Source organism: Hesperophylax consimilis, chromosome 18 (genome assembly GCF_061612785.1).
Source record: "Hesperophylax consimilis isolate HC1 chromosome 18, BYU_Hcon_1.0, whole genome shotgun sequence".
Taxonomy (NCBI): domain Eukaryota; kingdom Metazoa; phylum Arthropoda; class Insecta; order Trichoptera; family Limnephilidae; genus Hesperophylax; species Hesperophylax consimilis.
Window position 1 is genome coordinate 14,115,823 of NC_142853.1, and position 13,859 is coordinate 14,129,681.

The window sequence follows — 13,859 nt, forward strand, 5'->3', positions numbered from 1 at the left end:
ATACAGTCCCTTGTGGAACACCGTGTTTTACTGTATCAAAATTGCTCAAACACATTCCAATTTTTGTACATTGTTGTCGATTCGAAATGTAATTTTGTAAAAGCATGAGACATTTATTTTTAATTCCAATGTTGGATATTTTATTTAAGAGAGTACTATGGTTGACTGTGTCAAAGGCTTTCTTCAAATCTAAAAAAATTGTTAGGGTTTTAATATTTGAGTCTAGGTCAGAATAAATTCTATTGGTTAAATTAAATATAGCATCGTCAGTGCCGAGTTTGGTTCTAAAGCCATATTGGTTAGCTGATAGGAGTGCATGAGATTCCAGAAAATCGATGATTCGTTTTTTTATACATTTTTCTAATATCTTGGACAATTGAGAAGTTAAGGTGATTGGTCTGTAGTTGTCTGTTTTACATCGAGGTCCTGATTTGTGTATTGGAATGATATTCGCAAGTTTAAATAAATCCGGGAAAATACTCTTACTGATACATGCGTTAAATATATGATGTAGTGGTTTGATTATATGTTGTTTTATGGATTTAATTGTAGCATTACTTAAGTTATCAGGACCATTTGCAGACCTAACGCTTATGTTATCAATATGGTTTGAGATTTCAACTTCTGTAATTTCCATGAATTCAGATAGTTCAGAGGTAGAATTTTTAGTCTCTAAATAGTCTGAGAATACATTCTGAGAGTGTAAGCTAAGAGAAGGGTTATTGTCTATTAGGGTAGATGCAATGTTTGTGAAAAAGTGATTGAAATTGTTTGCAATATCTTCAGCATTCTCTAAGATTATATTATGTTCGGTTACAATTTTTTGGGGAATTTTGTGATCCTTTTGTTTCCTGTTTGAGATCTCATTTATGATGTTCCATGTTTTTCGTGAGTCGTTTTGTGCTTTTTGGAGTTGTTCAGAATAGTACTGTTGTTTGCATTTTTTTATAAGAGTATTAAGGTAATTTCTATATATAATATAATGGTTCCTTTTGCTGTAATTTTGTGTTTCATTGTTGGTTATGCAATGGTTTTCGTAAGTTTTGTAAGATTTGAATAGTTTATTTCTATGATGTATTGATATTATTAGACCACGTGTGATCCATGGTTTTATGTGTCTATGTTTACTTTTAGGTGGTTTTCTTTGTTCATAACATTTTTCAATGTGGTTTTGAATAATTTCATAAAAGTTATTTAGAGACATATTAGGGTCGTTATTAGAAAGCACCGAATCCCATGTTTCGGTTGTTAGTGATATGTCTAGTGATAGGTAATTAATTTTTATTTTTATTTCCTGCTGGTTATTGGGATCGATGTTTCTGGGAGAATTTATAACGCAATGACCGTAGAAGGTGGGATAGTGGTCTGTAATGTCAATTTTTAAGGTAGCAGATCTATTTGGGTATTTTTTTTTTGCTTTCAGAAATATGTGATCAAGACATGAATCATTAGGATGATTGGGCCTAGTAGTACTGTTCAGGTAAGATAGGTAACCTTTGGTGTACAGTAAGTTTAAGTATTCGTTTGCAGATGGATTTAGTATTGCGTTTTGTATATTTATATTAATGTCTCCCATTAAAAATGAAAAATCAAATTGATTTGAGCTATGTTCGTCAATAAAAGTTTTAATTTCGTGTATGAACAAATTTGTGGATAATGAGGGAGAGCGGTAAGCTGACAAAATAGAATACTTTTTTCCTTGAGAGGTAAAGGTTGCGTGGACAGCATTTGAATATTTGAAATTTGGGCTGACAATGTTAATATTAGATATAGAATGTACATTATAAAATATGGTAATGCCATCATGAGAGGTGTGTCTAGCTGGAATTGAAAAAGAAATATAGTTTGGTAGGCTGAAAGGGATACATTCGCGCATTTGCGTTTCGGTAAGAGATATAAAATCAATTTGGAAAGATAACGAGTTTAAAAGGATACAGAACTCATCAAAATGTTTCCTAATACTTCTGATGTTCATATTTAGTACATTGAAAGATGTGTCTTCGAAGATTGAGTTTAGGTCTTGATAATTTTCGCATTCATGGTTTTCCGGGATGCTATATACTTCTAAGGAGGCCATTTTTATTGAGTCCGGGAGGTATCCAAAGAAGTTGTAGAAGTGAGGCACGGTTACTGGAGTGGAATGTCGCTCGCATCTTTGACATATATTATTGGTGAATCCTTATTTTTACGGAGAAGGACGTTCCCGTTTTTCGTCCACGCATATTGGTATGCCATTGATTTTGTTGCTCTCGCTAGCCAGAGTAATTGCTTGTTTTGTGGCGTCAGCTTTTCATTTATGTAGATAGGGTTTATCGAGGTGGAGTGATTTATATCTTTGGCGGAGAAATATCCCGCTTTCTTTTTTTGGGAAAGGATCCTGTCTTTCAATTCTTTTGTAGCCATCTTTATTGTTATACATTTCTTTAGTGAGTTGGTGTAAATGTTTATTATGGAATTATTATTTAGTAAATCTTCACACCCTATTTTTTTAAAGATGGATTCTATAGGTATTTTAGGATTTTCTTCTTTTTTAGTTTCGATTCCGTTGATTTCGAGCGATGTTTCAAGGCAATTTTGTAGAGATTGATTTACAACAGATTTTAAATTTTTGTTTTCTTTTTCCACTTCCTTGATTTTTTTGTGGAGTTTATTTCTCTCTACTTCATAGTCATCAATTTTTAGTGAAAGAAAGTCAATGGTCTTGGTGAGTTCGCACAGCTGGTTCTTGAGGTTTTTTACATCTTTTAATTCAGCAGAGAATTTTTTTTCTATAATTTCCGACATATCTTTTTTTAAGCTATCGATGTTTTTTTGGTTTTCAGTGTTTTGATATGCTATTTGAGACATTATGTCTTTTTTCATTACGTCCATTTTTTTTTCTAGGAACTGTATAATTTTATCTTCGCTATCCAGAATGGTTGTCTTGCCTCTGGTGGTGCTCATTGTGGATTTTTAAAAATAAGTTTATTGTTTAATTAGATGCTCTATTTTTTTTTTAATAGGGTTTCAAAAATATTACACGTTACAATGCAGATTAAAATTAAATTTAAAAGAACAAAAAAAATGCGGTTGAAAAAAAAAGCAGCAAAGTTTTTTTTTTTTTTTTTTTGGAAACTGTGGGGTTTGAACTGACTTCCCGTATTCCACGGAGAGTATTGGCGAAACGTTTATACCACCAGGCTACTGACCGCCTGTGACGTATCGATAAATAATTATAATATTAATTGTGAGGGCACAGGTCCGTTTGTATTTGTTGTAATAAAAGGTTTTGATTGAGTTTGCAAGCCGGTCACTGTCACTTCAATTTGTCACTTTAATCACTTAAAATTGTAATGACTAGGCCGTTTAGACTAAACTAAATTGGATGAATCACTTCACTGGTTTTACAGGTAAACACCAACCGTCGGTTGTTTGATTTTGGTGAGATTTTAACTATGAATTTGAGCGATTTTTGTGGAGCGATTATTTGACGTGCGCACTGTTTTAAATGTTGTTGTTGTCAACTAAATGGTGATATTAAAATGCGAGATGCCTATATACTGTCAGATTGATTTATTGACGAATCACAGTCAGCTTTACCCCCTTCGTTCTTCAACAGTTGATTTTACCCCTCACCTTTAATTTCTAGTCTATATATTCTTATGTCTGTGGTGGAGATGCTCTATGAATGATAGAAAATGCACGGGCATGGTTAAATAAAATACTGCTTATATTTATATAACTAGTTATTGTTTCCTTAATTATGTTATTTTGGACATCTGTTATATGTTAACCCCCAAACACGATCGAAGTCTTGAAAAGGTCATCGACATTTGTGATGATTTTTTTCTAACGTTTATTTTTTTTTCCGCAGGTCATGGAAACAAAAAACATGATCTACATAGTCTCCGAGTACGCCAGCCAAGGAGAAATATTTGGTAAGTTATAAATGTGTATTATTTTTTTTTAATTAGTAGTATTTACGCAAATTTCTTACCGTGTGTGTCTCATTAAAGATATCCTGCGTCGAGACAAGCTAGCTTATAAATATTTTATTTTATTTTGACAACCTAATATATTTTAATAACCTAAAAATGTGTACGATTTACACAAAAAAATATTTTAATTTAGTTTAAATAAATAAACACATATATACATAGGTACCCAAATATAGAGTGAGGAAACTAACATACATCTTTATATGTCCAAGACATATATTAAATAGAGATTTACTCAGAATGACATACTTTCCTTTCTGCCAATCACTAATACAGTTTGGCATTATAGAATGGGGTGGAACTTATAAAAAAACACACATAACCGCTTTATACAGCACAAAAATTAATATTAAAAACAATTCTATTTAAACCATTTACTTATTCATTAGAACTTCTATTTTAGAATTTAAAGTCAGAAAACTAAATATATTATACTTCTATCATGTAACTTTACAAATTTACAAAGATAATATTCTAAATAAAAAAAGCACATTTTAAAAACAATAAGCTACTCAGACAAACTTCAATACTCAAACAATTGGGCAATTCATCTATAAATATCTTTGAGTATTTATTTTAATTCATTACCAGAAAGTATCCAAAATATAAATAACACCAAAGACTTTAAACTTCACGTTAAAAACACACTGAAAATATAAACTGAATACTTTTACATATTACATAAAAAAATAAGGAACATCCCCCATAAACTTATATTATATATTATTTATTATGGTGGTACAACCTATGTATAAAATTAAGTAAAATAATGACTATATTTCTTTAAATTATTTATGGCTTTAGCCGTGTTTAGTGACTAGATCTGAATAGCCAGGTACTTCCCCACCTTCCTCTTTCCCTTCCCCACTTACCTTCAGCCTCACAACATCCCCCAATTGGGGATGCCATAGTCTCACTGGCTCCAGACGGGAGCAGTTGGGACTCTTGTGAGGTATTCACTATAAAAAAATAAAAAAAACCTTATTTATTGTGAATAAATATTGAAAAATGTAAATTTATATTAGAAAGGATAGAAAATGACGTAGGTACATACAATACTTCTAAATAAAAACGCGCAAAGTTTATGTCATTTACTTTGGATTTGGAAATTGGAGTTGAAAATAATTATGAAATTACGATGAAGAAAAAAATAAAAAGATATAACAAGGAACAATCTCAAAATATTATAATAACACAAATCTCGCGCTGTAAAAACATTGTTTACTGTAGCTCTTTATCAGTATTGTTTCCTATTTCATATTCCAAATATGATTAGGCGAACATTTCTATAACATCCGTTATTGGTTGTATCCTTATTATTAAGTAGGTTTTCTTTTTTAACAACGTCCTCAATCGTAATAGATTAACCATAATATTACAAATAATACTTGTATATTTGGTTCTATTCCTATCAGTAAAAGGAAGCCGACCATATTATTATAATGTACACCTTACAACAACTTTCTCTCGTGATGTTCAATTTAGATTGTCCAAATGTGGACGACTATTAATTTGAAAATGAAATCAATTATTTAGGCCAGCCACTATTATAATAATTGATTGGCTTGTTTACTTCTGTTTTCATGAAAGTATTCCCGACTCGCGTGTTTCGGGGTAATTACTACACACATCGGCAAAACGCCCTGAAATGGTTTTTTCCAAAATTATTATTATACGCGTCAGTACGGAGTATAAAACAGTGGCCCCATAAAGAAAACTTTGTAAAAAGAATCATAATAAAATTATAATTTCGTTGAATTCAGTGTTATATCTAGCTCCGCAGAATTGCTCTGGACTGCATACTATATGGTGAAGATAGCCCTGATGATTGCAAAACCTTAGATTCGAGTCAGCAGAACAGCTTCTTGTCTGTACTGCGTACAATATTATATTTTATTATTATTTGTTTTAAATTAGAATTTTGACGATTTTCTCAACTACCGTACTAGGCTCATGCCCGTATTATGGTAGTCGTACATGATTTATGTAAGAACTAACAAAATAACATTTTGTAGACTAAATAATAAAACATAAGGGAAAAGAACATATCACGGTAAACCAAAATTAAAAACAAAGATATTATAGAAAAAAATAATAGAAAATAAAAGTGAGCATTAAACTGATTGATAAAAAGGTATTTTAAATAAAATATTAGGTTTAAGAAAGATGTAATAGATGCAAATTTATACCAATTATTTAATATCAATATACATATATTTTAACACGGCTTAGCCATGGTACGTACGTATCTAGAAGTGTACCTGTATAGTTATATACAATATTACAACCTTGTATGCGTATATGGTTGTAATATTGCCTCCCGGTCGGGATATGCTTTGAGGACCCTGTTGATGTTGATAGCAAAAAAGTTCCCTTCGTCATTTTTATCCAAAGATTGCTTCAAAATATTTTTTTGGACAAATATTAAAAAAAAACAAACGAAAAATTTGTATGTTTAGTAATAATATGGAGTTTTATAATCGAAAAGCTTTTACTTTTTAAAAATTAAATTTAAACTCTTGCAGAAAAAATATGTCTCTCTGAGGAAATAGGAAGATATAGACTTCTGTAAACGCTGCCTTTTAAAGTGTATCTTTTGTGCCCTTTTAAAAAATCTCAAATAAAAAACACGTAATAATTAATCATTTACACAAAAATACGAGTATTGTTATTTAATGCATTGACTTTCCGACATGAAAAATCTATCAATTGGCACTAATAATACTGTAATAAATGACGGCTCAGCCGGCGTTTTATGAAACAATATTATAATCCGGCGTATTTGTTTAATAATGATCAAGGGCGGGCGGGCCGTTCAAGTGCGCCATTCTGATAATAATAATTAGGGTCCCTTTATGATATTAAAGCGATAGAGGTAGCTCTGATGGCGGCGGTCCGCCCTGTTAATTCGAATTAACCTAAACACGCACAGGGCAAGGCCGTTAAGGGATGGAAATTGCCTGTTATTTTCACTTTAATTATTTAATAGCGGTTTTATGACGCTCTTATATTGTTGTACTGGCCGTGAATCTTATTTTCTGAATAACTGACTTCTCATCAGGATTTTTCCGTGGGGGTTGCTAGTCGGGATGGAACGCCACACAACTATGTTTTGCATAGTGCTTTTCCACTGTCATACATTACGCATTTTCAATAATTGTGTTTTTGTCAGTGGGATTTTGGCATCCCCATTTGGGGCACGTTGTGAGATCGAAGAGAGTGGGGAAGGGAAGGAGACACAGAAGAGGAAGATCGGGAAATACCCGGCTATTCAGATTAGGTCAGTAAACACAGCTAAAGCCGAGTTTCTATTATACATGGTGGACTTCCACCACTAACCATGAAAGTTATTTTAATTTGTATCTACGTGTATATAACTGTTTTCTATGTCACTGGTCGTGTCGGATTCAGTTCGTGGGATTAACTTACTCTTAAGAACGAAAAAATACAAACCGTTTCTCAATTTATTGTGTTACAGAAATCCTGCCAAAATTTGAAGGTCTAGGAATTATTTACTTATGACTAAGCTCTGACGAATAGAAATTCCTAAAAGACTTAATACTCAAAGATACGTATAATATAAATTTAAGCGATGCGGAGTTTGTCGATTTCCCTGTGAGCGGAAATGTCGTTAGTATATCCCGGCCGATCTCAGGCAAATAAGGCTTTAGTTTCCGCCATAGCCGCGCAGCCTTATTGGGAAACCCGGATCAACCCGCGATCGGAAAGGGAAACGGGAAAAGCTCCAATCGGAAGTTAAGGCTGTGTAAATACGCTAACCAGGGAATTAGCCGTAAAGCGTCGAGAAACGCTCCGAATATAGTGATAATATTTATGATAAATGTGTAAGGTGTAAGGGAATGGTTTTTTTAACGAGCTAGCTTTGCATGATAACTAAATCTTAGACCTCTTGTTGAAAATAATACTTCTAAGTTGAATATTGCTGAATTCCTTGTGAAATCAAACACACTGAACAAAATAAAACTTACGATATACCTACATTACCTACCTGCCTAATCATTTTGTAAACAACAATCTATTACTGGTAGTTGCTACCTCGCGTTATTTTTTTAAAAGTAGTTTTATTACACTAAAACAATAGCCCGTTTTATTTTTTATCACATTTTGCAGATAAATTTAAAGCCAGTTGCCAGCTGAAAATTCCAAAACGCTCGAGCGTTTTGCCACTTCGAAAAATTAGATTTTTTTAAAAGTTATAATTATTTAAAAAAGAAACAAACTGTATTTCACCAAGTTGAACAACTTAAATTACATTACATGCACACAACTTTTCACAAAACGTGTCTAAGTGCTTATACATCAAAAAAGTGATTAAAGCGATGCACTACGTAGAAATTTAAAATCATTTGTTTTTGGTTTAAAAATTTGGTCGCCTAGAAATGTTTCAGATTCTTTAATTAAATACTGCCAGTAGAATACATCCTGGCCTTTGAAATAATCGAGTATTTTTCAGATAAGTCTTTTTATAAGCCCAGAAAAAAATAATGTATAGGCCTATGAAAACTGCTTTAAAGTTCAAAATCTCCTACTTACGAACCCATTTTCGGTTATGGTTTTATTGTATAATGTGGCAAATTAAGTTATTTATAAAATGATCAAAAAACATTTAAATATTTGTGCCTGAACATCCACAAAAAAAAAATAAAAGGCACTTTTTGGCCATGTTTTTTTCTTGCATAAATCAAAACAGGTGGATGGTGTGAAGCGAGAATTTAAGCCTTATCGCTATCTACGTAAGGTGTGTTATTGATAGCGGCTCGATTCAAACTATTACACGACGTACTGCATCGCCTTAAGGTATATATCATAATATAATATTAAATAATTATAATATTATCTAGTTCATGGTTGTGGCAGCCCTGTACCCGTGACGTCGTATGACGTAGTAACAGAAACCTTGACGTTGCCTTCCCCCTTCCGCTCCCTCCCACCCCACCTAATCACACGTCTCTTTTACTCAAAGCCAAAAGGATGCTAATATGAGCTGACCTGTGATCCACGATGATTTATTTTTATTTCCTCCATTTGGTTTGTGTACCGAAAGCGTCTTTATGGCGAGGTACATCAGCTTTATTATGTCGTTAATGTACTTTTTACTAGGCACGTATTATTGTGCAGATATTATTATTTTTAATTGGACAACGAATCGTCAGTGAATCTAGTTAAAATGCTTTACCATTTTTTAAATTCATTGGAAAGTTAATAAACTTAAGAAGGGACGCTGTAATGTTTGGGGCATTAAAAGGACCGGACGGATAAAGTAGTGTTAGTTTAAGGAATGTGTACAGCGCGCAAGTGGTAGAGAAAAGAAGTCGGGAACACCCCAAGACGACACGACACGATCGAGTTAATCAAATACTTGGTAATGTAAAGGGTGGTATAGATTGCCAGCAGTGTAGGTATGTATGATATGACGTATGAATGAAAATGTGGCAAGTGTGTGCCAAGAGATTTCGGCGATGTTACATCCGTTAGATAGGTAATGTGGCAAGTGTGTGCCAAGAGAGTTCGGCGATGTTAAATCCGTTTGATAGGTAATCTGGCAAGTGTGTTAAGAGAGTTCGGCGGTATTACATAATTTAGATAAGTAATGTGGCAAGTGTGTGCCAAGAGAGTTCGTCAGTGTTACTTCCGTTAGATATGTAATGTGGCAAATGTGTGCCAAGACAGTTCGGCGGTGTTACATTCGTTAGAAAAGTAATCTGGCAAGTGTGTTAAGAGAGTTCGGCGGTATTACATAATTTAGATAGGTAATGTGGCAAGTGTGTGCCAAGAGAGTTCGGCGGTGTTACATCCGTTAGATAGATAATGTGGCAAGTGTGTGCCAAGAGAGTTCGGGAGTGTCACTTCCGTTAGATATGTAATGTTGCAAGTGTGCCAAGAGAGTTCGGCGGTGTCACATCTGTTAGATAGGTAATGTGGCAAGTGTGTGCCAAGAGACTTCGGCGGTGTTTCATTCGTTAGATAGGTAAAATAAATGTTGAAAATGCCTGCGGTCGCTGATAACAGAGAAGGGACCTAATAAATCCACCAATTACGATGCAGTTATTCAAGTCATTGTGAATGTAGTATTTTAGAAGTTCGAAATAAATCGATTTTTATTGAAGTTTCATACCACTAGAAAAAACGTGTTGTGGGACGAAAAACTTAAAAAAACAACAATTCATTTTATGGTCACGCAATAGAGCAGTTGTATGTATTTAAAAAAACAATCCATTTTCCAGCGGCAATATAAACGCTGTGAACTTCTAATGGGCTCGTGTTTGTAACACATTTTTTGCAGTTTTGTATAAATACGTAGCTCACATTTTTGTGACAAAATAATGTGGCTAACGTGGCCGCCCTTAAGCGACCTGCGATGACGTCACGTACACAATGGGTGCCGCATCACGACTGGGAACAGGTGCGTCCGCCATTTCATCATCAGGGATTAGATATAATTCAATCGGCCGCTTGTCAAATATCGAGCTTTCACGGACACTTAAATGTAATTTATTTTTTACTAAAATTAAATATATATATATATATATATATATATATATATATATATATATATATATTTTAATTATCTGTTTTTAATATGTTGTATATATATTTTTATTTATTTCTAAATATCATCCAACTAGGCACAAGCCTGTATCACGATGTCAATGTCGATGTTTCTCCCTTCCTACAATGAGTTTTGTAACTCATCGGGATTACTCTAACAAGATAAAAAATAAAATAAAAATTCGTCTTATTGTAGAAAGCAATCACTTTGTGGTTTAACATATTTAATAAAATAAAATACTTTTTTGTTTTAAAACCACGATATTTATTAATTTAAGAACCGTCCGGTTTCGCTTTACTTAAGCATCATCAGGGTACAAATTAATACGTATTAAGTATTAATTTGTACCCTGATGATGCTTAAGTAAAGCGAAACCGGTCGGTTCTTAAATTAATAAATATCGTGGTTTTAAAACAAAAAAGTATTTTATTTTATTAAAAATTCGTCATTACAATTAAAGAAGTGATAAACCGATGGAAGTGTATTGTGGGCATGTCCGTGTGCCCGGAGCTCTATTTTTCCTTATTTCTGCTTATTTTTTCCTAGGAGTATATTTGAGTACGTATATGCCCGTTATTAGTTTTTTTGTAGTGTGCCTATCCTCTACTGTATTGTATAATTTATCTATCCTCGTGTAGAACAAACATTCGAAAAAAATCCCCAATTCCTCGTATATGTGCACAATATAATACTAAATTTTACAGCATTGACATTTTCGGTAATAACCTAAAGAAATATCGATATGAAGTAATGCGTACAATCGATTATTAATATGAGAGTATGGAATGTATCGGGAGCATCTCCTACCCTCTTCCTATTTTCCTCTTCCTCTCCCCTTCCTTTAACACAAAATTAATTTTAAGATATTAAAACTTCATTTCCAATGAACTTTATCATAGGAAACTTCTGTGGCTTGACTTCAGTTAACTCGTATATTTATATTTATCATTGTATCTTATGTAAAAGCTGTTTGTTTCTTACAAATAAATAAATAAATAATTATTCTTCTACCTCTATGTTCTATGTTGTACGAGTAAATTAACATTTTGTTTTTAAGAGTTTTATTTCACAAGTCCATTCGTTACTTGATTTTTTTATTTATTGGCTATCGGTTTAGACACAACCGTGTCATTAGAAGGAGAAATACTCACCCCACCTTTCTCTCTCCCCTCTTCCCCAAAATCACCCCCCTCCCACTACCCTCACCTAATAAAATCTAATCATTCTGTACTTACATAATTTTGAAGTTAGTTTTAAGATTGATAGTGAATGTAGTGTCAAAATATATTTTTTTAAATAAAATTATTGTTTTATTCGCTTGCTGACAAACTGCTTTGGTTGTTTTAAAAGGGACGGCTATGTTTTATAACTACTACATACACATCTGTACTTGATGTACCTTTTGACTAATAAAAGAATTATTCCGTTTGGTTGGAAAGTGGGCCTCAAAACCCAATTTAAGTTTTGTATGAAAAAGACCGGGTAGCCGTTCCTCTTAGTACCGAAGAATAATAAAAAAGAAATGATTATCGATTTAATTGTCCAGTTTGGGGCCTAGGAGTTGAATCGTCATAAGGTGTCGTAAATTGCCGACGTCTGTCTTCTCCCAAATCGGTTTAGATCGCAACTCTAAATATGTTTTTTTACTGGTTGAGGCCACAATCCTGTAGGACAAGGAAAAGCCCGGAATTTATAAGTTTAAAATTTGTTTCCATTCGGCATGTTAAAAGTTGATTTATTTGACCAAAGATAATTTATTATTTGCGTTCTCTAAAAACCCGAAATACGTTTTTATTTATGTGACACCTCACAAAAGCACCCCTGACTGTACAGTTTAAAGGCAGGGGAGCTATGTCGCCACACGTTTGGGCAGCGTTGTGAGGCGGGTTAAGGTAGGGGCTGTAGGGAGATATTATATGAAGGAGGAAAAACAGATGCCGGTAACTCGTTCCAAAACGAGTCGAAGAAGCTGCCCGTTATAATGAAGCCAGCATCAACTGTGAACGGGTGTTCCGCTCGTCTACGTCAAGTTTCACGCACGTGCACCGGGGATGAGCAGGCTCCATTAAAATACCTGTAGAATGAACTCAGCATTCCCACATTGCGTCTGTGCAGTAGGGATGGCAATCGGTCTGTTAACAATGGATTGTCAATCAGACGGACTGCCCTCCTTTTTATCTTCAGAAATTCAATATTCAAAAACTCAAAACGTTGCATTTTTTCGCAAATTGTTAGGTATATTTTTTCACGAAGCCACGGTGAAAAATACTTGAAAAAGTATTTTCGATGGGTTTATTTACGGCCAGGTATCATTTTAAAAATCTTTTTGCTAAAAGGTACTCCACAAAAAACGCCTATCAAGTTTTTGTGTGTCATATTATTATTTAGATTTCAATGTCAGGTTAAAGAACATTAAATGAAAAACCCATGTCAGTTATTCCAAGGACTATTGTGCTGCTGAAGACGTCACGTTACATAATATTCATACTAGAAAATATACTCTCAAGACTTTTTTATATACTTTTATTATGGCTTAATTTAAGAGAAGTAGTGTACCTTTTCGGAGATTTGTAAAAAAAAATACAATGTTCAAAAATTATATTGAAATAAATCAATATGAAAAAAATGATATGGTTTGTTTATTACTAGATAGACGAAACCTCATTGTTTATTACGATAATGGGACGTACTTATTTCAGATAAAATATATAACATTAAACAATTGTGGTTTTGCTCGCGTAAAATCTGTGTGAACCAAAAAATAAAGTTTACCCATCGATCGGCAATGTGGCCTGGCCAGGCCATTTCGATTTTCCAACGTGATTTTTTTTCTGTTGGTTTTTTGGCAAGCGTTGTAAATGTACTACACAACTCTGCGAGCTGCGTCGAATGATACTATCGCCGATCAGTTTTCGTTTTATTGATAGAATACATAAGGCAAAAACTTCAAGGATTGTATCACATGGCCTGAACAGGCCATCGCATATGAAATCAAGGTCTGGTGGGTCTGCGATTCGGATACCAACTACCCGTTCAGAGTTCAAATTTACACCGGAAAATTTCCAGACACTGATCGTGAAGTGAATTGAGGTGCACGAGTGGTGTTGGATTTAGTTGTAAATTATCGCTATACCGGCCAAATAGTACTGCGATAACTTTTTACGTCACTCGACTTGGACAGACTTCTGATGAAAAAAGGACTTCGTTGTTACTGTACATGCAAACAGGGAGTTTGCATACGCACTATTTGCACGCCTGCCTTTATCTAAAACTTGTTTGATAGCCCTCACCTCTTATATGGCCTGGCCAGG

The 13,859-nt window shown here is 33.7% G+C and overlaps 1 protein-coding gene across 1 annotated transcript in view; it reads left to right on the plus strand.

The window, feature by feature from the left end:
• LOC149415403 (uncharacterized) overlaps positions 1–13,859 on the plus strand; it is a 227,400-nt gene that overhangs the window by 117,080 nt on the left and 96,461 nt on the right. Inside the window, exon 3 of the mRNA XM_089642592.1 lies at positions 3,854–3,917. Within this exon, the coding sequence (XP_089498718.1) occupies positions 3,854–3,917 (64 nt within the window). The remainder of the gene's footprint in view (positions 1–3,853; positions 3,918–13,859) is intronic.